This window comes from Enhydra lutris, unplaced genomic scaffold (assembly GCF_002288905.1).
Source record: "Enhydra lutris kenyoni isolate GAN:26980312 unplaced genomic scaffold, ASM228890v2 scaffoldscaffold55, whole genome shotgun sequence".
Classification (NCBI taxonomy): domain Eukaryota; kingdom Metazoa; phylum Chordata; class Mammalia; order Carnivora; family Mustelidae; genus Enhydra; species Enhydra lutris.
Window position 1 is genome coordinate 10244188 of NW_019154139.1, and position 27230 is coordinate 10271417.

Here is a 27230-nt window from a genome sequence, read left to right on the forward strand (position 1 = left end):
CCGACGGCCAACCGCATGCCGGGAGGTGTCAGCGCGACCTGGCCTCCTCCCAGCGTAGCTCATGGCCGCAGGAGGGGTTCAAGTTTCTGCCTGAGACCCAGCACCTCTGCTAACATGCGTGGAAATCATGGCAGGTCACTTAATGCTCACAGAACTCTTGTGAGACACGAATAAGATATTGAATGTGAGAACGTCCTGCAAACTGCAAATTCAAATGAAACATCAAAAACAGCTGCATTGGGAGCAAAGTGTCACAGGAAGTCACGTACTGTCGCCCCGACTACAGATCCCCCCCACCCCCAACAATGATGAGATGACAAATATGGCTCCAAAGATCTTTTACTGAGACCTTTTTAAAACATTTCAGTCCTTAATTCAAATAAACTTCAACTCAGCTGGATGGCTGATCTAGGTAAAGGCTTCATGGTGACAAAAATACGCCCCGCCTGCAGAGACCTCAGAATCAACTCCTAACGAGAATGTGAAGGTACTCAGGGTCTCTGTCCCATCTTCTTCAGGGTTCGATTGAGCTAGGAGAAGAAGAAAAGCCAAGTTAGATACAGAGATCTCACCGACCCCTGTCCTCCAGTGTGCACGATCCCCAGGTCGGACTCCCGGGCCACCGCTCTGAAGTCCGGGAAGGGTCTCTCTGACGCAGGCACCGGTGTCCACCTTGTGCGCAGAAAGCCCCAGTCAGGTGCCCCCCCCCTCCTGACACTCCCACAGCCCTGCACAATTCACACGGACTGTTCTACCTGCCCTTCACACGCCACACCCACACCCACACTGCTCTGTCCGTTTTATAAGACACGCGGCTCACAGAAGCCAAACTTGTCAGGGCTGCGCTCTTCCTGCAGGAGGAGCCCCGTGGCTGGCCCAGAGCAGAGCAGTGACCTCTGCTGGAGAACTCAGAACACCAGAACGAAGCGGTTCCAGCTACTACGGCCACACACAGAAAGCACGCACACACCCTGCAAACTCGTATTCGGCGTGACCCCCAGGACCTCTCCCAGGGCAAGATGTGAAATGCACCAAGTCCTGTCCTCTGCGTGCAAGAACCGGCCAGACCTGTCTACATCGGAGAGTAACTGCCAACGGGGAGGGATGGGTAAGAGCAGGCAGTGAAGCCACCCATATTAGGAAATACCAGGGAGGGAGAGGCGAGCTGGCCACCCGCAGAGAGAGATCTTGGAAAGAGATGCTCTGGAGAAGGCTGACACAGCAACTGCTACAGGCCCAACCCCACTCCCCAAACCCCAAGCAGCCAGCCAGTCTTGCTCAGAAACTTTTTAAAGGGCCAACTCTGGGCTTTCTTGAAATGAAAAATAAAAAAAAGTAAAAACTCCCCACCAGTTCCAAACCTCTGTCTCCAACCCACACACTGCTCCCCAACTTCTCACCTCCTCAAATTTGTGGATCTGCCGGATAAAGAAATCCCCATAGCGCCTGGCGACCTTGGTGTCTGCGATGTGGATCATGTCCTATGGGAGAAGCAAAGCAGAGTCAGAGACGAGCAGGGAGGCAGGGGCACTTAGACTTGCAATACATAAAGCCCCACACTGCCTTGCAAACGCAAACGCTGGGCGGGGGGCACCCCACGGGAGAGCCTTACCGGCTGACGGCAGCTCGCTCTTTCTAGATGCTCGATTTCTGCTTCCTTGTTAATTCATTTATTTGAGGTGGGGGAGAGGGACAGATGACCCCCCCCCTCCGCCGCCAAGCATGGAGCCCGATGCGGGCTTGATCCCAACCTTGAGATCATGATCAGAGCTGAAGACAGGGTTTAACCCATTGAGCCACCCAGGCACCATTTTTATTTTCAAGTCTTTTGTAACGAACACACATCTTTCAGCAATAGAAACATTTCAGACAGCATTTTATTCTCACACACTGTTTAGGAGTGTGAGGCTACAAGTGAATCCAGATTCTAAACTTTGTTTTTTAACTCAAATGTGGTTGAACACCATTTTACTTGTAAATTCCTGCATAATCTAGGTCAAGGCCCAAGAATTTTCTGGATCTCTTTGACAGGACTTTTTCAAGTCAAGGATGAAAAAAGAAAAGCCAGGGCGCCTGGGTGGCTCAGTGGGTTTAAGCCTCTGCCTTCGGCTCAGGTCATGATCTCAGGGTCCAGGGATCGAGGCCCGCATCGGGCTCTCTGCTCAGTAGGGAGCCTGCTTTCCCCTCTCTATCTGCCTCTCTGCCTACTTGTGATTTCTGTCAAATAAATAAATAAAATCTTTAAAAAAAAAAAAAAAGAAAGAAAAAAGAAAAGCCAGAAAGCAAGCAGGGATGCCTGGCGGCTCAGTCAGCAGAACATGCGACTCTGGATCCCTGGGTCAGGAGTTACATAAAAATGCAATGTTTACCAAAAGAACCACCACCACTACCCAGAAAGCAACATTTTGCCAAAGACAAAAGTGAACCAGTAAGAGGAATAATTTTAAAAAATGCCCCAAAAACATGCAATCAAAAACATTTTCATGGGGCGCCTGGGTGGCTCAGTTAAGCGTTTGCCTTTGGCTTAGGTGATGATCCCAGGGTCCTGGGATCAAGCCCTACATCGGGCTCCCTGCTCAAGGGGGAGCTTGCGTCTCCCTCCCTCTCTCCCTCTGTCCCTGGCTCTCGCTCTCTCTCTTAAATGAATAAATAAAATCTTAAAAAAAAAGGGGGGGGGTGCCTAGGTGGCTCAGTGGGTAAAAGCCTCTGCCTTCAGCTCAGGTCATGATTCCAGGGTCCTAGGATCGAGCCCTGCATCGGGCTCTCTGCTCAGCACGGAGCCTGCTTCTCCCCCTCTCTCCGTCAAATAAATAAATAAATAAATAAAAATCTTAAAAAAAAAAAAGAAAAAAAAGAATCGCATGTTCTACCAACTGCGCCCACCAGGCTTCCCAGAAGTGTTTTGTTAAAAACCATCCAGATAGGGACGCCTGGGTGGCTCAGTTGGTTGAGCAGCTGCCTTCGGCTCGGGTCATGATCCCAGTGTCCTGGGATCGAGTCCCACATCGGGCTCCTTGCTCATCAGGGAGCCTGCTTCTCCCTCTGCCTCTGCCTGCCATTCTGTCTGCCTGTGCTTGCTCTCTCTCCCTATCTCTCTCTCTGACAAATAAATAAATAAAATCTTAAAAAAAAAAAAAAACCATCCAGATAACTGGGACCAGTTCAGCGGGGTTACAAAGTGATGACAGGGGACGGAGCAGGTTACCGATACTGCCAAACATTATGTCAGGAAGGCACTGAGAACAAATTCGAAAAGGACTTTAGGTAGTAGAAGTGATACTACGAGGGACAGTTCTGATTTTTAAAACAACACTGGAAAACTTCCCTAGTGACATGTTTCTACTTTCAGTGAGCCCGTTCATGTCAGAGACAGCCAATTTCTGCCAAACATCAAGTCCTCCAAAAGCCATACACTCTAAATGAGAAGGTTCGGGTTAGCAAGATGAGCTTTCAAAACTAACTACCAACTGACCCAGCAATTCCCCAAGTAGGTATACACCCAAGAGAAGACATCCACACAAAAACTTGTACACAAAAATTCATGATAGCGGCGTTACCCGCGATAGTCAAAAGGTGGAAACTTGACTGTCCATCAGCTAATGACTGGGTCAACAAAGCAGCGCACCCCTACCAGCGCGGTCCCTCGCCACCGTGAAAATGGAGAGATACGTGCCACGGCCTGGACGAGACCTGAAAACGTGCTCAGTGAAAGAAGTCAAACACGAAAAGGCCACATGTTTATCATAGCAAATATCAAAAATAGACAAATCCACAGAGATGGAGAGCAGATTACTGGTTGCCAAGGATGAGGGGACAAGGGGAGTTGGGAATAACTGCTCACAGGTAGGGAGCTGTGGAAATGTCATGGAATTAGGGGAAACCGACTGTGTGACACTGTGAATATAACAATAACCACAGAATTTCATCCTTTAAAATGGTGAAGTTTATGTTACACGGTTATACCTTTAAAACACGGCCAAAAAATATAGTTATGTGTAGACCAATACTTTCTCAAAGCAACTAGAAATACAAAATAAATAGTTTGTAAAAATCTCATCGCATCGAAGAGCTGACAAGAGATTAAAGAGCTACTTAAGAGAAAATAAACCATTCCAACTGAAACACAGAAGCCTGCTCTGTGGGGAGTGCGTTCACTCCTCAATCCCAGAAGACTTGCACAGAGTGACAAGCCAAGGCCAGGGTCAGTCTTACTGCACTGCTGGATCCCTTGAGCTACACCCTCAAGCTGAAGGCAAAACGGGGACTGGGCAGCCATCCCACTCCAGACACCAAGCAATGCTCACCAAGTTGGGGGAGGGACATACAGGAGGAAAGAGACACATTCCCGGGACGTTATAAACACAAGGTGATTCTTCTGACAATCCGTAGCATGGGCTTGTTTCCTGGTTGGTCCAGGGGACCCGAGGCTTTGAGTCTATGGTGGTCCCAGACCAGTAATCTCCCCAGGCATCTTGAAGAGGCAAAAGCAAATCCCTTCTAGAAGAATAAATATTCATCCTACACTTCAAAAAAATGTCAACAAAGTTTTTCAAGGACAATAAACTGTATGTAGTAAACAAACAAAAAAAATGGAACGAAGAATGTTTATGGAAACACTTCACCATGAATTTAAGAAAAATCAGAGAAAGTAAAAACAGAGCTGAAGAGATTAATGAGGATAGAATAATCAATCAAAAGAAAATGACCCAGAACAGAGACTAAAAAAGATGGAGAAAGCGTTTAAGAGACACAGAAAACAGAATGAGGTCTAATATACATCAAGTAAGAACTCCAGAAGGAAAACAGAGCACATAAAGTAAAAGATATTAGCCAAGAACATTCCAGAAGAGATGAAAGACATCAGTCTATTCATTTTAACAGACTGTTGTAAGTCCCTATCAGCTTTCCACATATGTTACGTAGAACATCGTCTCTGAGTGTGCGCACATTAAGGATGATGAGAGGGTGTGACTTCATGGAAAAAGCAATTCTAGGAGTCTAGCATATTTTACATCTGAAAAAAACTCACCTACAAAACAGAACTTAGTTCTTTTAAAAACCTCATTAGGACACCAAAATGTTAACTTGAACTTAAAATCCAGCAATGCAAACGAACACTAGCCCTCCTCCTGAGAGGAGCCTAGGATGTTGCTCGGGCCTCCTTCCAGAAATAACTCTGCATTCACAAGCAGATATAAATGAATCACTTTAAAAAAAAAAAAAAAAAGCAACTTCAATGAACCACTAAGAGCCACTCTCCAAAACCATGGACACTTTCTGTAATACACAAAACCACTGAAAAGAGCATCCGCATTAGAATGCGAAAATCACAGCCAACTCCTGCAGCAGCAGCTGGCCGGTGCCGAAGGGGAGGACTCCTGCTGTGCACAAAAATGCTGGATGGTGCCGCTCTTAAATGTAACACAAGAAAAAGAAGCCAGACACAAGAAAAAGAGCACATGCTGTGTCAGTCCGCTACCTGAGGTCCAAAAGTAGGCAGCACTCATCTCGAGTGAGACAAGTCAGGACAATGGCTCTCACTGGCTAAACTACATCCCAACACTCTACACCACACCCTCCCACTTTCTTCCCTGATCCTCTCTTCTGCCACAGCCTCCTGTTTCAGGTCACTGCAGCCACAACGAGGTTGTCCCTCAAACATACTGGGTTAACTCCTGCCCCAGGGCCTTTGTCCTTACAGCGCCCACTCCTTGGAACGCTGCTCCCTCAAACATGTGTCTGGCTGGTTTCTTCACCTGCTTCAAGTCTTAGCTGCAATTTCACTTCCTCAACAAAGGCTACCCTGAGCACCTGTGCAATACTGCCAACCTCTGCCTTCCTACCCTTAACTGCACAGCACTTGGCAATTTCTAACCCATGATAAAGGAAACGTTCCACTTTTCATGTTTGTAGGCCCCGCTCCTGGTAAAACATTTACCCAAGGTCAAAATGACTTGGCGAAGTCATTTTGACTTGGCAAAACCTCAAAACACGGGCTCTATTCCTGCCCCAAGTACACACTGTACATCTGCTTCGTTAAAATACAAACAAAACCCACCAAAAAAAACATTCCAAACAGAAACGTAAGAAAAAAAACCTCACTGATTCCCGTAAGATTCCAGTCTTACAGCCTTTCTGGAAAGTCCTTCATCGCAACTTGTAACTCTACGTAAAACAAGAACGAAAACAAAAGCAAAACCATATATAACTTTTGCACCAACCCTCCCTTCCCTGGAGTCTCCTCTTTGTGAGGACTGTGTACCCCAGGCAGCTCTCTTAACTCGGACTAGAATAAAACTCTTTTTCTTAAAACAATAAAAAAATAAATTTAAAAGATTGGAGAGAGAGCAAGCGAGCACGGGCAGTGAAGAAGAGCAGAAGGAGACACAGAAACAGGCTCCCCGCTGAGCACAGAGCCCGATGTGGGACTTGATCCCAGGACTCTGGGATCGTGACCCAAACCAAAGGCAGACACTTAACTGACTGAGCCACACAGGTGCCCTTTCCTTTAAGTGTTTTTAAAGGCTTTTTCAGGGGCGCCTGGGTGGCTCAGTGGGTTGAGGCCTCTGCCTTCAGCTCGGGTCATGATCCCAGGGTCCTGGGATCAGGCCCCACATAGGGCTCTCTGCTCGGCCGGGAGCCTGCTTCCCCCTCTCTCTCTGCCTGCTGCTCTGCCTAGTTGTGATCTCTGTCAAGTGAATAAATAAAATCTTTAAAAAAAATAATAAAGGCTTGTTCACTTTGCACTGATGCCTACTACGTGGTCTGCTTCACTGTAGCGCTTACTGTCTACTTTCTCACATGAGAAGATCAGTGCGAGGGCAGAAACCTCTGCTGGTTTTATGCACCACAAGTCTCGAATGCTCCGAGTGGCGGGCGCCGAGGAAACCCTGACGGCTGAACAGATGGAGAGAGAGGCAGAAGCCTCCCAGGCTGGAAGGCAGCTGTACCTTATCGATGTAGAAGTCAACCTCGGAGGCTGACTGAAATTCGCCATCGAGGGCGGAGATGCCACTGGTCCACACCAGGTTCTTCATCTTGTGCTTGAAGACCAGCAGCTGGATCCGGAACTCCTGCTCCGTGAGGTCCAGGAAGCCGGCCAGCTTGGCCACGGGCATGGTGGTGTAGAGCTTGAGGAAGCTGCGGATGGTGGACAGCTGCGCCTGCTGCTGCACCTCGTCCGAAAACACCTTCAGCTGCTGCAGGAAGGGCTCCTTGTGGTAGTTGGGGTGCACGTTGTCATAGTTAGGGACCACGGGCGACAGGAATTTGGGGCACGAGTAGCTGAAAAGTTCCTCGTAGACCTGCGGGTCGCCCTTCTGCATGCGCAGCATCTTGTCCCCGTACTTCTCCCGCAGCTGGAGGTGAATGCTCTCGTCGATGCGCATGGGGTACATGGTGAGGGCGATGGCCAGCAGTGCGTGCATCTGCTCGTTCTGCTTGTTAATCTGCAGGGGTGAGACCAATTGGCGCGGGGTCAAACGAGGTGGACTTTCTGAGGTCCCCACCACCTTCCCAAGTACATGCTGCATAGGCCTCTGGTTTCTCCCTGGTCTTGCACCCGTCAGTTAACTTTCCCGAAGTCCCTCCGCATCTGCCCTCCAACTCTACTGAACTTCCAGCCCACTTCAGGGGCCTCCTCAGCTGGTTTCTGGATTCTTTACTAGGGCCTCCTCCTCATTCCTCCTGGTTCACCCCATCCTCACCGGCAGATCGACCCTCCCACACCATCATGACTGAGTCACCCAGAAATTCTGATGGCACTGTAAGGCCTATAAAGATTAAATACTTGAGCTAGACAGTGAAGGTTACCCCAGAACCTAGCCCCCCAATCTGATTACTCTACGGCCCTCCAGCAAAACTGTTCCTTGTGCTGCTACATCACCATGCTTCCAAGTCTCTTCCTAGAAACTTTGCTCTGCCTAGAAACCTCCCAATTCTATGCACATCTTGGACCCTCCCCCTCCTCCATGGCAAACTGCTTGAGGGTGGTACCTCCACCTCCCTCAGTTTTAACTACCCAGAGCCCAGTAAACACTCAGAAAACTTGCTGAATAAATGTAGACACTGCTGGGGGGAGAAAGTAAAACAAAAGATACTGTCTTTATCGTCAAGGAATTAATGATCTGAAGTAACAGGCACAACAAAAGAAACTTAAGAGTAGTCCAGCCATTAAGAAATCGCCCTACTGAAAACACATACAAAAAGCAAAATTTGGGAGAGCTTTTACCAAAAACTGTCGGCACATGTGCCAAGGGGTCAAGCTGGTCAGAGGCTTCCTTACCATCTCGTACTTGTACGTGGTCCTCTGGAACATGCTCTTCGTCCTCTGGATATAGAGGAGGATGTTGGCAAAGACCCGGATGGCATCCTGGTAACGACGCATCATCAGATATGCAAAACCGACGTAGTAGTATGTGGTCACCTGGCACTCGGGCACCCGCGAGTACATGCTCTGTGGATGGAAGCATCCGTGAGTCCCAATACCAAGTCATCCCGGAGAGAATCTGCAAGCCGGCAGAGCCCAGTGTCAGCCGAGCAGAAGTCCCCTACAGAGGGCCCGAACTACCCAGCAGGAAAGTGCTGTCCTCTGGAGTTAAGAGGCTCTGAGTGCAGACCACACCAGTCACTGATGAAGTCGTGTGACCTGAGAGCTCCACACTGTTAGATGTAACAGGAAGGGACTAGACCAGGTGACCCTAACATTTCTTTCCACTCCAAATCCCTCCACCCCTCAGCTGTGTACTCTTCCTCGCTTTCTGCTCTTTCCTTTTCCAGAAAAAACCGATAAAGGAACAGATAACAAGACTGAAATAAAAAGACACACACACATAACAACAGAAAAGTACCGATTTTTCTGTGGCCAAGAAAAACCACCACAGCTAATCGTCATTGTCTATACCACCTCAGAACTAAGTCTCACTCCTTAAGTAGTGAGATCTGAATAGTAAAAATCTGCCATTATCATGGTCTTGAAAATAGAATCAAAGACTGCCGAACATTTCGAGTGTTACTAAGCAACAAAGAGAAAGCACCTTGCCTATGCGCAGACATTCACTACAGTGCTTCCCCCACGTCTCAATTTTCAACTGGCCTGGGGAAGACTCCTCTTTCTGATCCCTAACATTTGTCCTTTGAGATCAGTTTCTCTTAACGCAGACTCTGGCTCTGGGCAGGGGGGCAGGGGGAAACAGGTAATCACCTTCTTATTCAGTTCGATATTCTCCAGCACCTTGATGGCCTGATAGTAGTCCCCCAACAGGGAATGCAGACGCAGAAGGCCCACCAGGCTGAAATACCCAAGCATCTTGTAAAGGGAGTGCCGTCCGTACTCGCCAGCCACACTCTCGGGGTCACCTGAGAGAAACAGACACTGTGACCATTCCAGCAGGGACACGTGAAGGAAGGTGAGCCTAATCCCTGAATGTCACTCAGCTGACTCTCCACCTACTACGGGCCTCTGAAGCTTCCCGCAATGGGGAGTAACTGCCTTCAGAGGACTACCCAGAAGCAGCATGCCTGACCTTTTTTTTTTTTCTTTTCTTTTTTTTAAAAGGTAACCTGGGGCATCTGGGTGGCTCAGTGGGTTAAAGCCTCTGCCTTCAGCTCAGGTCATGATCCCAGGGTCCTGGGACTGAGTCCCACATCGGGCTCTCTGCTCAGCAGGGAGCCTGCTTCCCTCTCTCTCTGCCTGCCTCTCTGCCTCCTTGTGTTCTGTCTCTCTGTCAAATAAATAAATAAAATCCTAAAAATAAAATAAAATAAAAATAAAAAAATAAAAAAGGTAACCTACACCTAACATGAGTCTCGAACTCACAACCCCCATACCAACTAACAGGCCAGGTGTCCTTGGCCTCACACTAATCTTTTACCAAGAGGAGTTGTGGGGAGCGGGGGACGGGCAGGTTTTTGTTTGGTTGGTTCCAAGACACCGAGATTACTGAGATGACCCCTTTTATCAGGAGCAGCTACTCATTAAGGCCACTGCTTTCAGGAAGGGCATGAGGTCAAAGTTACTTTCCTAGTAACACTAACACGCTATTTGTCTTTCTCACTGAAATGCCATGCACATCTCACTGAAATGTTTGCACCACTGATGGTGCAAACACAGTGGGTGAAACTGACAACTCAGCATAAACCAGGCAGTGGCAGCAAAGTATATCAGTAATTACTGTATTCCTTCCCACCACACGTGGCGAAAGAACCAGCCACTTTTTCACAAAACACCATTTTTACTTAAATGACTGACACACAAATTATGGTTACTTAGATTTGGGTGTTTAGCAGACATTTTCTCAAAAACGAATGGGGTGAGCCTGTTGCATGTCAATAAAGACAACGGACAGTGCTCACTGCCAATGAAAACAGGAGCTTTTAAGCAAATTCTAATTTTAAAAACCTTTATCTGCCACTATGAGCTTCCAAATAAAAAGACTTACCTAATGAAGCTGATGATCAAAGTGGGTGTTTTAGGTTGTGTAATAAAATACATCAACATTTAGGAAATCTTTATAACTCAATGAACCAATATTTTACAAAACTGTGCAGGGGTAAAAAGATCCATTCAAGGGGCAGCTGGGTGGCTCAGTGGGTTAAGCCACTGCCTTCAGCTCAGGTCATGATCCCAGGGTCCTGGGATCAAGCCCCACATTGGGCTTTCTGCTCAGCAGGGAGCCTGCTCCCCCCTTCCCACCTACTTGTGATCTCTGTCAAATAAATAAATAAAATCTTAAAAAAAAAAAAAAAAGTTCAATGCTAAGGTTTCAGATTTTTCACTGCAATTTACCAGTATGAAACCCCCATTGTCTCAGAACTACCTGAGAAGGCTGTGAAGACACTCCTCCCTTTCCCAACTCCACGTCTAGGTGAGGCCAGGTCTCCCTCATATACTTCAACCCAAACCACATATTGTAATTCCAACAAACTGAACTCAGGAGCAGAATGAGAATCCAGCTCTCTTCGTATACGCCTGGCATATTTGCAAAAAGGGCACTGCTGCAGGTGCCCTTTCCTTTAAACATTTTTTAAAGGCTTGTTCATTTTGCATTGACACCTATTATATGGACAAACTCTGTGATTCTCAGTCTTTAAAGACTGTAAAGCCATCCTGACACGAAAAAGCATGAGAAGCGCTTATCTACACGAAGGCCCTGGAGACGCGGTAGAAGCGTCTGTTAATCAGACCTCGTGAGTGCCAGCTGGTTACGCGTGTCGGCCAACAGACGGCCGAGCCCGACAGCCCTCAGCACCCGCACTTGGCTGCTGTCCACACCCAGCACCAAAGAAGAGCAGCCCATTACCTAAGACACAGTGGCTCCCCCGCGCTCCCCGGGCCTCTCTCCCCCCAGAACAGATGGCAAGCAGCACTCACCTCCGCTTGTATACACCTCCAGCTGCCGGTTAATGTTGGACTTGTCTACCAGGGAGTGAAGGACATTGAGGACACTGTGAACATTCCAGATTTTGGGATTGGAGCGAAGGAAGTCGATCTCCTCCTCTGACTTCTTGGCAGTCTTGCAGCGGTACTGACTGAATGACTGAAACTGTTGGGAAGAAGGGAGAGAGGCAGGAGTTGCGTATGATGCTGAAATGGAGGGAGAGCGGCGCGGGGGTCAGGTGGGGCGCACGGCACCGTCTCATGCTAAACTGTTCTGTACGCTACTTGTTTTTGCAAAGCCGTCTCTCATTAAACTGAATGGTGTTCATTATGGAGTATGTCACTTCTTCCACAGCTAAGTAAAATTCTCGAAGATGAAAGGTAGTTTGTGAAAAAAAAATTCAATTTGGAGCCAAACACAGCCTAGAGTCACTTAACGTCTCTGGGCTTCACAATGCAGTCTATCTGGCTGTCAGAACCGGATGGCTTATACAGATCTTCTGTACAAGCCATCCGGTTTGTAATTTTATAGATTTTGTACATTTATAGATTTTGCAGATTTATAATAAACAAAAGAGCATCAGGAATATAGAAGGAATTCCCATAACTCAGTAAGAACAAGATAATCCATCAGAAAAATGGACTAAGGATAATGAGGATCACTTCGAAGAAAATCAAAACTGGCCAATTAACAGGGAAAATACCTAAGCTCTTCACATATCAGAGAAACGCAAATTAAAATGAGATTACCATTTCTTTCCCATCAAACAGACAAAAATTAGACTAATCACATCCACAGCAGAGAAAAACTCTCAAATGCTGTTGACAGCAGTGTAATCTGATAAGCCCTTAGAGGAGACAATGTATTACTATTTATTAAGGTCCAAAGTGATTGAAATGTTCAGTATCGACTGTGGTGGTGGATACCGTCTGTTCAATCTCTTCAACAGCACACTTAAAAATCAGTATCTCATTGTATGCAAGTTTTGACTCTATAAAGCTGATCTTAAAAAACTTAAAAGCGGGGAACCTGGGTGGCTCAGTCAGTTAAACATGACTCCTGGAGGCTCAGTCATTAGGCGTCTGCCTTCAGCTCAGGTCATGATTGCCGGGTCCTGGGATCGAGCCCCACATCGGGCTCCCCGCTCAGCAGGAAGCCTGCTTCTCCCTCTCCCACTGCCCCTGCTTGTGTTCCCTCTCACTATCTCTATCAAATAAATAAATAAAATCTTTAAAAACAACCGAACATGACTCCTGATTTCAGCTCAGGTCACGATCTCAGGGTTGTGAGATCAAGCCCAACATCAATTCTACGCTGGGCAAGGAGTCTGCTTCAGATTCTCTCTCTCCCACTGCTCCTGCCTCCCTCCTCCCGCAGGTACTCCCTTACTCTCAAAAACAAACAAAAAAACTTAAAAAGCAAAAATTCTTCAAACAACAATTCTACCTCTGGGGATCTCTAGAGACAGACCAATGTGTAACACACACAAGACTATTAAGGGACTCACTATGTGTAACAGTGCAAACTCAACACCCAAGAGTGGTATATCATCACCAAGAGGGTGGTATATCTGTATCGTGTACATGGCAGAGAAGAATAAAGCCATCTCTACACAGACATGTTAAGTGTTCCATATCACAAATTACACAACATAGTTATTATGCCATTTTTAGACGGTGTATTTGATACGTACATGTTTATATAAACTCCTGAGAAGTGTGAATGTAACGCCTGTCTTTGCAGACAGTAACTGATGCCGCCACAAAGGCAAGGAAGAAAGACACTTTAAACTTTAGCTGTAGTTTGGGGGCACCCGGGCGGCTCAGTCGGTTGGGCATTTGCCTTCAGATCAGGTCATGACCCCAGGGTCCTGGGATCAAGCCCCATGTCAGGCTCCCTGCTCAGCGGGGAGTCTGCTTCTCCCTCTCCCTCTGCCTCTCTTCCCTGGCTTGTGTGTGCACATGTGTGCTCACTCTCTCAAATAAATGATCTTAAAAAAAAGAGAGAGAAAAAACAAACTTCACCTGCAATTTGAAAAAGACAAAGTGTTTAAACACTAATGACATATCATGTATTACCCGTACTGATAAAAATAAACGAAAGCCGAGGGGGTAGGGGACCCACTTACCCCGTGTGACATCTACCTGGCCGGGAGGAGTCACACCTGGCTCTTGCCAGCCGGTCTTTGTTACAGTGAGAGCACTTTAAGCCCCTTAAGAGAACACCAGCTAAACCCAAGCCCAAGGGATTATGATAATCTTAAAAAGGATGAAGAACCTTAGCACGGATGATCCTCCTTTGACTTGCTGTGAGTTGAAAGGACCGTCAACCTTCTAAAATTTGCCAAAGAAAGGGCTTACACAGACCAAGGAGCCAGAAAAGGCTACAAACCCAGTGTGGTTTGTAGCCTTCTCTGCACAAAGGCACCGAACCCTCGTAAGCCTCCGTCTCAAGAGGCCAGATCTAGGAGGGCTTTCTCAGCATACCAATCACAATCTGCCAGCACTTCTTAAGTCTGTTTTGTCTATGCAGCTCAAATAATGGCTTTATTAAGAAACTCATTTCTCCTGAAATACCCAGTGAGATACACCATCCCCATAAAAGTCATGGAAAATAAGTATTTTTCCAAATTGAATTATTCTGTTTTTTTGTGGGTTTTTTAAAAGATTTTATTTATTTGGAAAGAGAGAGAGAGTGCAGAGGCACACAAGAGAGCAAAGGGAGAAGGCTCCGCTCTGAGCATGGAACAGACATGGGGCTCGATCCCAGGACCCTGAGATAATGACCTGAGCCAACCAAAATTAAGAGTTGGCCGCTCAACCAACTGAGAACCCAGGTGTCCCTCAGGTTTATTCTTCAGAAACGGAGTAGACTTAAAAACAGAATAACCGACTCCAAAGCTTATGATGCCTTTATTTTTTCCAACCAGACCAACTCTCAAGATCAGGTAACAGCTTAGTGAAAGTCAGCTCAACTCTGCTGACTTCCAAGTTCATATCCAGAGCTCTTAGGCCTGACTCTTCAGAAAACTGAAACATCAAAGACCACCATCGTGGGGTCCTTACCACAGTGATGGGACATTTTTATCCCAAGCATGTTTTAAACAATGCAAACAATGGTAACAGCTAATCCTTTGTCAGACTAGTTATTTCAAATTAGACCAAGGCTGGCCAGATACCTGATAGATGAACTCATCAATGATATCCCAGAGCCACTGGTTGGGTAGTTCAAGGGGAGCAGGACCATCGGCATCTGTGCAGGAGATCACAGAAAAGTCAGACGCAAAGCAATGACTATTCTCACTTAAGCATACGGAGTACATTCTGTAATTTTTCTCTTAAAAGAACTAAGAATCACGGGACATCCCTCCTTCCCACCCTTTTAAAAATCCTACTAAAAAGAGCTGGAGGCTAACATCAGGCCTCACTGTAGCCTCACCCCCAGGCCAAACCTCAAACTCACTAAGAATGTAGTTGAAGAGATTGCAGTAGTTGTAGTAGGACTCAAACCTCTGCTCCAACGAAGGCCCTCCCTGGAAAGAGAACAGAGACATCAGGACTGACAGTTAATTTAAATGTGTTTTACTCATGGTCTGCCACGACAGCTGAACACACATGAGAAGCAATGCCTCTTCTGGCCTTCTTAGTATGCAAACAGCACTCAGGCCAGAGGCACAACAGTAGGTGCTAGAGCATTTGAAAGGACAATGAATATCTTGACCACAACGATTAGGCATTATGGCAACAACCTCAACTGACTGTTCGAGAACATGCAGGCAGATCTGGTGAAGCAGAAAGACGGAAGTACTAACAAAAGCAAAGGAGTAAAATCATGGTGCTGGAAGGATGGGGAGAGCAGGTAGCGCTACACTAGGCTATGCCAGACTGGACTACAACAGGCTAGGAATGTAGGGGTCTTTCAGTGCCGAACAGGAATCCAGGCCATGGAGATCAGCAAGTCCACCGTCACCTGGTTTTTGTAAATAAAAAGCTCAACAGGAATATAGTCATAGACACTCATTGTCTGTGGCTGCTACAAAGGCAGAGCCAAACAGATTCAACAGAGACCATTATGGCCTCAAAGCCAAAGAACTATCTGGCCCTTTGCACAGAAGGCTGTTGACCCCCCCCAATCTAGACTTGATGTTGCTGGCAACTGAGAACCACTGAAGATTTCTGAGCTGGGAAAGAATATGCTACTATTTGTGAATAGCTAGAAAGAACACAGCCCTGGACTTTTAGCTCCAGTGCTTACTAACTGCGAGCTTCCGACAAGGTATTTGATCTCTCCATAGTATGAGACTATGTAGTTGAAGTGCCCAATATAACAAATGCTCTCTCAAAGAACTCCCCCAGCCCGACAAGGTTCCAAATGGGTCATACATATGAAAGTACTTTGGTACCTAACAAAAAGGTCATAGAGTCAATAAACTTCTGCTGAATCTTCATCACAGACCTAAGGGAAGATTAGAAGTGGTACAACCAACTGTACTATGGGTTGTGATGCCATGGTCTTCCCAAAGAAGAGATGTTATACAGGCTAGCTAGAGTCTCAACCTAGGCCACAGAGTACGTGAGCTAGAATAGCAATGGTAGGAGGAAACCTTTACTTTCCAACAGAGAGGACAGAGAGCTCACTGGGATGCCGGAAAAACATGGCCCCCCGCATTGACAACAGGAACTCCTCCAGCGACCACTAATGATGGCTCCTGTGGCAAGGCAGGAGCCCTAGCCAGGTCAGGTGGTCTTTAGAGATGAGAGCTGACTGGGAGAAGAAATATTCTATGGAGAGATCATGGTGCCAGGTTCCTTCATTTACACATGCACATACGAGCTCCAACAATTAACTTGTCACCATTGAGGATCAGGCACCAGATTATAGTAGCGACAAGACGAAGTCCATGCCCTGGTGAAGTCTTACCCTCTAGTGCAGGTAGCAGACAAAGCCCAAGTAAACAAATACCACAATGTCAGCGAGTGATGTGTGCTCCAAAGTGCCAGGGTATGGCCAGGAGCCCAAGAAAGGAATGAAAGTCGTAGAAAAGGAGACTGGCAAGGGAGTCAGGGGCCAGATCAAACAGGACTATGACTGAGACCTGGCATTTTCTTCCAAGTGTGACGGTGAGAAGTCATGGTAGGATTGGGAGGGAGGGTGCGACGTGACAAGACTATGTTTCAAAGGGACCATGCAGGTTACTAGGCTGAGAATAAACTCAAGTGGAAGAGTGGAACCTGACAGCAGGTAAGCAGCTGCTCAGCTCAGGCAAGAGATGACACAACGCCTTGAACCAGGGCAGCAGCAGTGATGGAGGTAAGAAGGGGGTGGTTTCAAAAAGCATGCTGAAGACGGAGACGAACAGGATTTGTTACAAGGTTGGAAGTCAAGTCAAGTCAAGAACACCACCAAAGTTTTCGTTTGAATGGTCGTATTATTTACTGAGTTGGTCGACATGAGAAGAACAGGCTTAGAGGGAAAATAAGACTTCCGTTTGGAGTATGCTAAACTTGAGGTGCCTGGGTGACTCAGTCAGTTAAGCATCTGCCTTCTTCTCAGGTCACGATCTCTGGGATCAAGACGCATATTGGACTCCCTGGTCACTATGGAGTCTGCTCGTCCCTCTGTCCCTCCCCCTGCTCATACTCTCCCTCTCTCAAATAAAATCTTTTTTTAAAAGATTTTATTTATTTGTTTGAGAGAGTACATGCAAGTCAGAGAGCACAAGGCAGGGAGGGGGAGAGAGAGCAGCAGACTTGCTGACAAGCAGGGAGTCTGACATGGGGCCCAACCCCAGGACCAGGACCTAAGCCAAAGGCAGATGCTTAATCAACTGAGCTACCGAGGTGCCCCAGAATAAAATCTTAAACAAAACAAAACACCCAAATCTGAGATGACTATCAGACAGCCAAGTGGAGATAATGGAATAGGGAGCTGGATATACAAGTACGGATTTGGAGAGACAGGCGCTAAAGATAGAGATTTTCAGTCATGGTGTATATAAATAGTACAGATAGTTATTTTAAGCAACTTGGGGCATTCTAAAATTCAGAAACAGAAGAATCAAACAAGTGCCCAAAGCTGGGAGAGTACAGTGGAAAGAACACTGGCATCACAGTAAGCCAGGCCTGGGTTCAAGGAGTTTTGCCACCTACTCATTGCATAAATTTGAGAAGAAGCAACCCCTCTGCACCCCAGTTTGCCCGCCTTGCAGGGCTACTGTGAGGACTAGAGCAGAGATGCCCGCCAGGTGTCAAGCATTATGCCGGGCACACAGGGACACTCCCTGCGTGTTTCAGAGAAAAGGCTCGCAGTCCTACACTGAAGGTAAAAAGTAAGGGCATCACGAGCTGAAGCAGTAGGAGTCTGGGAACACACCATTAGGATGGCATCCTGAAACCCAGTCGATGTGATGAGTGCCAAGTCAGGAACTGTGGGGATGGAGAAATGAAAAGGACACACAAGCTATGCCAAGCAAGTTTGTCTGGGACAGACTTGCAGCTCATTGGGTCCGAGCATTCCCTCTGTCGTTTCCGAACGCTCAGAAAACATGCCAACCGCTCCTGGACACGGAACCAACAGAAACTAATGATTGTGTTCCAAAGACAAAAATGGCATAGAGCTAGCAACAGTTAGATACTCACACTGACTTTGGCATAGATGTGCCTGTAGTATAATTCTTTGTACAGGATCAGGAAGACGGCATCTGAAAGAAATGGCACAGAGTTTCTTTAGTAATCCACAAAACAACTAGGGTCTTCAGGCAGTTTTAGCCCACTGAACGGAAGAGAGGGATAAACATGATTTAAGATACAAAATAACATCTAAATTCCAATACACCCCAAGAATACATGCAAAAAGAAAATCATTTCTCGTCTATCTTTCAACCTCATCTTAATCCATTCAGGCCCGCTTCCCTTTGCTAACATTTAGAGATTTTTTCCATCCAGTCGCTTAACAAACCAACACGTAAATAAATAGTAACAGCTCTAAAAAAGACAATGTCACATTATCAAAATTGTGAACACATGGGTAATTGACTTAGAAATTCTACTGTAAAGAATTTATCCTATTGATATGATACAACCACTAAAAAGAAAGGAGGGAAGAAAAGGTCTTTGGGTACTGATGCTGTACAGAAAAGAATTAAGGAAGTAGGTCTGAGACTTCTATCCTTTGGCTAGTAAAGTTGGGTCTTGGCTGGCATCTGGGAACCTGGATTTCAGGAGGGTTCCCCAAACTATGAAACACTATGGTTTATCCTGAACTCCTGCCTTCCTTCTGGGAGTCTGGAATTTTGGTTCGTGCTAGGCAGGGGGTGTGCCCACATGACCAGCACCCCATAAAATCCTTGGACATTGGATGTGTTACAGGTTTCTCTGAGAGACTTTTCACACGTCACAATTCTTTGCTCAAGGAATTAAGCACATCCCAAATGACTCCACAAGAAAGGACTGGTGATAACATCCATGCACGTGGTTTTCTCTGGATTCCACTCTACCGCTTCCCTTCACCCTGCGTCCTGGGAGTCCTCCTAGCAAATCATCAAACCTGGGAGTGGTCTTGGGAATCCTGGAGATGCAGAATACTCTCCAAAAATATAATAAACTTTAAAAAGGGAAGAAAATGGCATTTTTGTAAAAAGAAACATTTTTTTACATTTTACATTTTACATTTATGTAAAAAGAAACAAACATGCCATTCCTACTTGCTTAGGTACACACAGACTATCACGGGAGGGATAAAAAGGAAGTGTTACCGCTAGATGGCTCTAGAGAAACTTAAGGCTTGAGGAGGAAAGAAGGAAGAGGATTTTTACACCAAATCTCCTTTTATACTGTTAAGCCCTGTCATTACTTACCTGTTTAAAATTATACACAGCTGACAGTTAAACAGAGGGGCGTTAGGGACACAGATCCCCCCTGCCTCATGCAGTCAAAAACCCACCTTTAACTTTTTTTTTAAAGATTTTATTTATTTATTTGACAAAGAGAGAGATCACAAGCAGGTAGAGCAGCAGGCAGAGACAGAGGGGGAAGCAGACTTCCTGGTGAGCGGAGAGCCCGATGCGGGGCTCGATCCCAGGACCCTGAGATCATGACCTGAGCCAAAGGCAGAGGCTTAACCCACTGAGCCACCCAGGTGCCCCTCACATTTAACTTTTGAATCCCCACATATTTAACTGTTAACTTTAACAGCCTACTGTTGACTGGAACCTTACCAATAACAGTCAACACTTATTTTGCGTGGTACACATGTTATACACTGTGTTACCATGGTATACAATATGTAAGCTAAAGAGGAGAACTGTTAAGAACATCACAAGGTGGAGAAGATACATGTACACTATTATACTGTATCGAAAAAAATCCATGTGTATGTGGATTCACCCAGTTCAAACCCATGTGCTCAAGGGCCAACCGTATTTCAAGACTCCAACTGTTGTTGACACACACAATATGATTCTTTATAGGCAACATATTAAACAGAGCATAAGGTCTGAGCAACATAGAAAATAACACCTCCTACAAAGTGAGTTCTAACTTGTGTACCAATAATACTAAAAATAAAGTGTCCAAAAAACACTAGCTATATCAAAGAAGTACAAGATTTGTACACTGAAAACAGTAAAATGATATTAAAATAAAGACCTAAATAAATGTAAAGACATCACATGTCCATAAATTAGAGTGCTTAATATAATGGCGATAGTCCCCTAGTTTATCTTTAGATGCAACATAATCCCTATCAAAATCCCAATTTCTTTCCAGAAACTGACAAACTGATCCTGAAATTCATATGGAAATCCAAGGGACTCAGAAGAACCAACAACAAGTTTGAAAAAGAAGAACACAGGGGAACCTGGGTGGCTAAGTAGGTTAAGCCTCTGCGTTTGGCTCAGGTCATGATCTCAGGGTCCTGGGATCAAGCCCCGCATTGGGCTCTCTGCTCGGCGGGAGCCTGCTTCCCCCCCAACCCCCCGCCTGCCTCTCTGCCTACTTGTGATCTCTTTCTCAGTCAAATAAAAAACAAAATCTTTAAAAAAAAAAGAAAACAAGAAGAACAACAACAACACAGTTGGAGGACTTAATGCTTCCCAGTTTCAAAACTTACCACAAAGCCACAATAATTCAGACAGTGCGGCACAAGCATCAGGATAGACGGATACCAGCGGAGTTAAACAGAGAGTCCTGACATAAATCCTGACATTTACACAACCACCAATTTCAACAAAGGTGCCAAGACAACCCAATGGAAAAAGAATAGTCTTTTCACAAACTGGTACTGGGACAACTAGATATGTACACGCAAAAGCACGAAGCAGGAGCTTCCTACTTTACACCACATACAACAAACACCATCATAAGGTGAGAGGCGGGAGGAAGCCAGACAGCTCATTCCCAAGTGACTGTACTGACCCCCAAAATCACAGGGGGATGGAAACAAGTCAGGACAAAGATCTGTTTCAGCTTCATCACGTGTGAAAGGTCTCTGTCCCCTCTTCATTTATTCCGCTGTCACTCAGCAAGCTCTTTACTAAGGGTCTACTACGCACCAAACCCTGGGGAAACAAAATGGTGAGTAAAACACACACAGACTCTTCTGAGCTTCCTCAGGACCCGTCACTCGCAGAATCCCATCCAGCGTACAGAACATGGAACTCATACCTACCGTTGCCAACCTGTGGAGCAATGGCTTCAGCCTCAGGCCACGGTGTATTCTTGAAGAACCTTTCAGTCAACTTGGTCCAGCTGAAAACCAAGCAGAAAAATTCTAATCTCCGAAACAGGAAGGAACAGAGAAGAGGCAGACCACACGTTTTACGTAAAGACCCAGGCTCACAAAGAGGGAGAGGTCACAGAAACAAAGTCAGGGCCAGAGCCTCCCAAGGCTACAACTCTCCTCAACAGAACTCTGCACCTCAACTTTTCTTAATACAGTGAACACTCCTCTCTACCAGTCAGGCAACCGCCAATGCTCTTCAGGATCATTTCCTGACTCTGTATCATGAACTCTACTCACACAAGACAGCCTGCTACTCCCTCATCTGATAACTACTTTCTAGACACCCACGCTTTCCCCCTAGCAATTTCCCCCTACTTTCCCAGAGCACGGTGCCTCCTCCCCCATCCAAATCTGGAAGCCAATCAGTCTGTTTGGGGTGGTCTGACGCCGCTACAGAACTACGGCATCCAACCCAAACACTCACAGCCCTGATCCCCACCAGGAGCGACTTCGAACTGCCCTCCACGCTCCTCAAGCCCCACCTTTCCTCTTCTCCAGATTTTTTTTTTCCTTTTTTTTTTTTTTTTTTAAGATTTTATTTATTTATTTGACACAGAGAGAGAGAGAGATCACAAGTAGGCAGAGAGGCAGGCAGACAGAGAGGGGGAGGCAGGCTCCCTGCTGAGCTGACAGCCTGATGCGGGGCTTGATCCCAGGACCCTGAGATCATGACCTGAGCCAAAGACAGTGCTTTAACCCACTGAGTCACCCAGGCGCCCCTTCTCCGGATTTTTCAGTTCAGCATAGAAACATGCTCAAGTCCTCACTTCAGGACATAGTATAAAACATAAAGCATCTCAATAACACTGGATTTTCCAAGGCACCAGCCATTCTTCTTACCATACATTCTCCTACAGCAAGATCTACCACATGTTTGGCTTCAACTATAGTCTGTATCCGCCTGTACTGTCAAATACAGTAACCTTTTGCCACATGTGATTATTGTGACTAAAGAATTGAATTTTATTTTTTTAATTTTTTTAAAGATTTTATTTATTTGACAGACAGAGATCACAAGTAGACAGAGAGGCAGGCAGAGAGAGAGGAAGGGAAGCAGGCTCCCTGCTGAGCAGAGAGCCCGACACGGGGCTCGATCCCAGGACCCTGAAATCATGACCTGAGACGAAGGCAGAGGCTTTAACCCACTGAGCCACCCAGGCGCCCCAAGAATTGAATTTTAAATTTTACTTAATTTTAACCAAAAAACCCAATACTTGGTTACTGCAAACTTTCAGCTACATTTAGAATTACTTAGATATCTACTTTTTCTATCGTAAATGCTATGAAATCTAAACGGAGATCAGGTATTTCCAACATACAGGAATTGAAATGTGGTATAAATACAAAAGATAGGTTTTAGAAGACTTAATACCAAAGAAAAGTAAAATAACTCATTAACAGTTTAATACTGATTATGTGTGGTAATAATATTTTAGATGTTGAAATGTCATGAAAATTAATTTCACCTGTTTCGGTTTTTAAAAAATTTTTATATTTAAGTAATCTCTACATCCAACCTCACCCACCCAACGTGAGGCTCAAACTCACAACCCTGAGATCAAGAGTCGCACACTCCACTAACTGAGACAGCCAGGCACCCCTCCTTTTACTTTTTTTTTTTTTTTAAGATTTTATTTGTTTATTTAACAGAGAGAGAGATCACAAGCAGGCAGAGAGTCAGGCAGAGAGAGGGGGGAACCGGCAGAGAGCCCGATGTGGGGCTCGACCCCAGGACCCTGAAATCATGACCCGAGCCAAAGGCAGCGGCTTAACCCACTGAGCCACCCAGCTGCCCCTCCTTTTACATTTCTTAAACATAACTGATGAAAAAAGTTAAATTATGCATGTGGCTAATATTATTATTTCTATGGGACAGCACTGATCTACACATTTCTACTAGAAAGACCTGCAGATGCAGGAAAAAAACAGTTCGGGGATTAATTCTATTCATTAATCCAAAAAGCCTTTGGCTATTCATTTTGTCCACCCATCCTCCTAGGAATTAACTAATTATTACTTTACTTACTTATTTTAAAGTAATTTCTACTTTAAATAGTGGAGCTCGAACTCATGACCCTGAGATCAAGAGTTATGTGCTCTTCCAAATGAGCCAGCCAGGCACCTCTCCCAGGAATTCTTTAAATTCTATATCCCTGGCGGCGCCTGGGTGGCTCAGTGGGTTAAAGCCTCTGCTTTCCGCTCAGGTCATGATCCCAGGGTCCTGGGATCGAGCCCCACATCGGGCTCTCTGCTCAGCAGGGAGCCTGCTTCCTCCTCTCTCTGACTGCTTCTCTGCCTACTTGTAATCTCTGTCTGTCAAATAAATAAATAAAATCTTAAAAAAAAAAAAAAAATTCTATATCCCTGGTAAAGTCTTTCCTGACTTTCTCAACCCTAACAAACTGGTCTCATTTCTAATGCCAATAAAACAAGGGCAATCCCCTCAAAACAGAAGTAGCCCCTTAAAGCTTGGCTCACCCTGTTACGCATTAACTTGTACAGTAACTCAAAAGTTAGGCTCTGGGGGTGCCTGGGTGGCTCAGTCAGTTAAGAGTCTGCCTTTGGCTCAGGTCATGATCCTGGAGACCCCAGATCCAGCCCTATGTCCCCAAGTGGAGGGGTGGGGTGTCCCTGCTCAGCGGGGAGTCTGCCTCTCCCTCTCCCTCTGCCCCTCCCCCTGTTCCTTCTCTTTCTCAGATAAATAAATAAAATCTTTAAAAAAAAATTAGGCTCTGATGTTAGACTATGCAAGTTCAAAACTCAATATACGCACTCAACTAGCTATATCCTTTCTAGGCTTTGTTTCCCTCATCTGTAAAATAAAGAAAACAATACTACCCACTTCACGAGGTCACTGTGAAGTGTAATGAGTAAATACGGGAAAAGCGTTCTGAACACTGTTTGATCTATACTGGACAGACATACTAGTTACTGCTACGACTACTGATAATGATATTATTTTAGGCCCTGAGTTCTGGGAATACAGAATATTCCAACAGAATAACATGTCTCCCCATGAGCAATCACAGAAACCCCTTGGGCACTCTCTTTACAGAGAAATGACTAATAGACCCCTTTATTAGGGGCTGTATCAGTAAACCAGTCCCACCCAGAAAGACGGTCATTTCAGTCAGCACTCTCTACCTGTTCTCATAGATGTCCTGGATCTCATACACCTTCTGATCAATGACATCACTGGACACACGACTGGCCTGCAGCTCATACACCTTCTGGTCAATCAAATCTGAGACGGTTTTGTGGAAATACTGGATGAAGTTTTTGATCACTTCAGGGATCACCTGATAGGTCTGCTGTTCATACTGACGTTCATAAGCCAGATCCTGCTTTGGATCACCTAGAGGTCAGATATAATAAATACTTTACCAAGTGTTTTCAAACTCACATGTTACAAAACAGAAGGGCAAGACCATCCCCCAAAGAAAATTCAAGTCTATAAAATCAAGTACGAGTCCCTTTTAAACACTCAAAGATGGGGCACCTGTGTGGCTCAATGGTTGGTTAAGCATGCCTTTGGCTCGGGTCATTATTCCAGGGTCTTTGGATCGAACCCTGCATCGGGATCCCTGCTCCACGGGGAGCCTGCTTCTCCCTCTCCCTCTGCCTGCTATTCTCTCTACCTGTGCTCTCTCTCTCTCCGTCAAATAAATTAATAAATCTCTTTTTTTAGATTGTTTATTTATTTGACAGAGAGAGAGAGAGAGAGACAGACAGAGAGAGAGGAACACAAGCAGGGGGAGTGGGAGGGGGGAAGCAGGCCTCCCGCGGGGCTTGATCCCAGGACGCTGGGATCATGACCTAAACCAAAGGCAGATGACTAAGCCACCCAGCCGCCCCAAATTAATAAACTTTAAAAATAAACACTCAGGGACGCCTGGGTGGCTCAGTTGGTTGGACGACTGCTTTCGGCTCGGGTCGTCCCGGGATCGAGTCCCGCATGGGGCTCCCAGCTCCACGGGGAGTCTGCTTCTCCCTCTGACCTTCTTTCTCCTTGCTCATGCTCTCTCTCACTGCCTCTCTTTCAAATGAATAAATAAAATCTTTAAAAAAATAAATAAATAAATAAAATAAACACTCAAAGATAAAATTATCCCCAACTCACTCTCCATCCCATCGCCCTCTTTCTTCAGAACATTTACCACTATTTACAATGATATATTTGCTTATCATCGGTTTCTTCCACTAGAACTTAAATCCTATAAGGGCAAGAACCTTGTCTGTCTTGTACTCCTACACCTTCAGCACCCAAAACAGTTTTAAGTGTGTTGAAAGAGAAGGGAAGACCGTCGGAAGGGTAGGTAAGTAGGAGGCACCTTCTGTACATGTATTTTAAATATATACATTTAAATATTTCTTTAAAGTAGGCTCCACGCCCAGCGTACAGCCCATCAGGGGGCTTGAGCTCAAGACCGAGATCAAGACCTAAGCTGAGACCAAGAGTCGATCGCTTAACCAACTGAGCCACCCGGGTGGTCCCAGCACTTAGTATTTCTTGAATGAATGACTGCCATTTACTACCTATACAACAGTGCTAGTTACTAAACCCCTCTGTTCAGTTTTCTCATCTGAGAAAACGGAGACATTAATTTAGGCATTTCCTAGAGCTCTCTTAAGGATTAAAGGAAATACTTCGCACAGAGTACCTGTAACAATGCACGGCACTTACAAAATGCTAAGTCAAACTAACTCACTATAACATTTCAGGAAACCTCAAAACCTTCCAAAAAGATTTCATCTGGGCTTGGTTTGAATCACTATCTTTCACAACAAGATTTTCTTCTTCAGCAAGCAGTTTAACAAGGAAACCACGGCCAGGACAGTAAGCCTTCCCTTCTGAGACTTTGAGGTGGACCAGGAAAGAGGCTTCATTTATTAGGCGCTGTACCACCCTCTTTCTGAGAACTAATAACTGACTCCAAACCTGGACCACGGAGAAGCAGCGCTTCACAGATGCCCGTCAAGAGCTGTTCCGAGACATTCAAAAAGTTGCAAAACCCTAGAAGTACCAGCTAGCCAGCCCGTAGTCTCACCTGTGTGCATATCATAGTCACCAGGGTAAGCGTAGGGATCATAAGCAGCCTGTTAACGAAACAGACATAGGAACAGTCACCAATTCGTGAACCCAAAATGCTCGTTCGACCTATGTGCCAAGTAAAAGTAACTAAGGATACAAAAGTGGGTAAAACAGAGTCTCTGCTTTTGAGAAACTAACATGCTCGTGAGAGAAGGGCGAATAAGCAGACGACAATACAACGTTACGGGTGCGATAAGGTAAAGCAAAGCACAAGAGGCTGTGGGAACCAACCGGGACCGACAAGAGTGAACCAAGACCACAGGAGCTAAGTTACAGAAACCCCATGATCAGTCTCCGTCTCCGATCTCGGAAAACGAGAGGACGAGGAGACCGGACACGCGAAGTGGGCGGGCAGAGATTGGGCTGGAGAGGAGACGCAAGCAATGGGAACAGCGTGAGGGCCGCGCACGCCGGAAGGCAGACCGTAGCTAGTTGCGGCCGGTGGAGGCTCCCAGAGGGACCCGGACACCGTCTCACAGCGGGACCCAGCATCCAGAGAACGCTGCCTCCGTCACCGAGCCCAATACACGCGCAGGGCCCGCTTACCTCGGACTCGTAATCATCAGCCGGATACGACATGGCTGCGCGGCTCACTAACACCGCCAGAGAGAACGAAAAGTGCGGCCCGCGCCTGCGTCATGAGGCCGGAAGTTCAGGGCCCCTGGGCCTGCTGGGAAGCCGGAAGTCCTTAGGAAGCCTCTAGCGATAGGAGACGGCCACGTTAAGAAGGGCGAAGACGACCAACCTCTGAATTTTAATTCCTTCTTCAAGCAGAGGCTCTACAAGGAAGGGTGACTCTTTATCGCTTGCGTAAATTCAGAAATACGGTTGAACCACTTCGGCATAACAAATGGGCAAAGAGACACCAGAAATAATGCCACACAAAAGATGGCTGGCAGCCTCTTCTGGCGATTTCTCGCGAGAAGGGAAATTCGGGTATGGGGGCCTACTGTTGGTTTTAGGTGTAAGCAGTTTGCCTG

The 27230-nt window shown here is 46.0% G+C and overlaps 1 protein-coding gene across 2 annotated transcripts; it reads right to left on the minus strand.

The window, feature by feature from the left end:
- Nucleotides 1–321: 321 nt before the first annotated feature.
- On the minus strand, nt 322–26886 carry LOC111157526 (eukaryotic translation initiation factor 3 subunit L). Of its 2 annotated transcripts, XM_022519010.1 has the most exons (13): nt 26797–26886; nt 26207–26255; nt 24303–24513; nt 21045–21124; nt 18017–18078; nt 14841–14910; nt 14557–14630; nt 11372–11543; nt 9203–9357; nt 8285–8455; nt 6951–7448; nt 1401–1481; nt 322–530 (listed from the first exon to the last, which is right to left on the minus strand). In XM_022519010.1, exons 1-13 carry the CDS (start codon nt 26827–26829, stop codon nt 492–494), a joined length of 1695 nt encoding a protein of 564 aa, XP_022374718.1. In that variant the 5' UTR covers nt 26830–26886; the 3' UTR covers nt 322–491. The 2 variants fall into 2 exon arrangements, with proteins under 2 accessions (XP_022374718.1, XP_022374717.1); XM_022519009.1 differs by lacking the exons at nt 14557–14630; nt 14841–14910 and having other exon boundaries at nt 26797–26871.
- Nucleotides 26887–27230: the final 344 nt, after the last annotated feature.

Excerpts from the sequence above, each read along its gene's own strand:
- LOC111157526 (XM_022519010.1), bottom strand. The coding sequence starts at position 26,829 with ATGTCGTATCCGGCTGATGATTACGAGTCCGAG. Across the intron at positions 24,514-26,206 it reads TGACTATGATATGCACACAG|GTGATCCAAAGCAGGATCTG; the intron begins GTGAGACTACGG and ends TCTGACCTCTAG. Across the intron at positions 531-1,400 it reads AGATCCACAAATTTGAGGAG|CTCAATCGAACCCTGAAGAA; the intron begins GTGAGAAGTTGG and ends TTCTTCTCCTAG.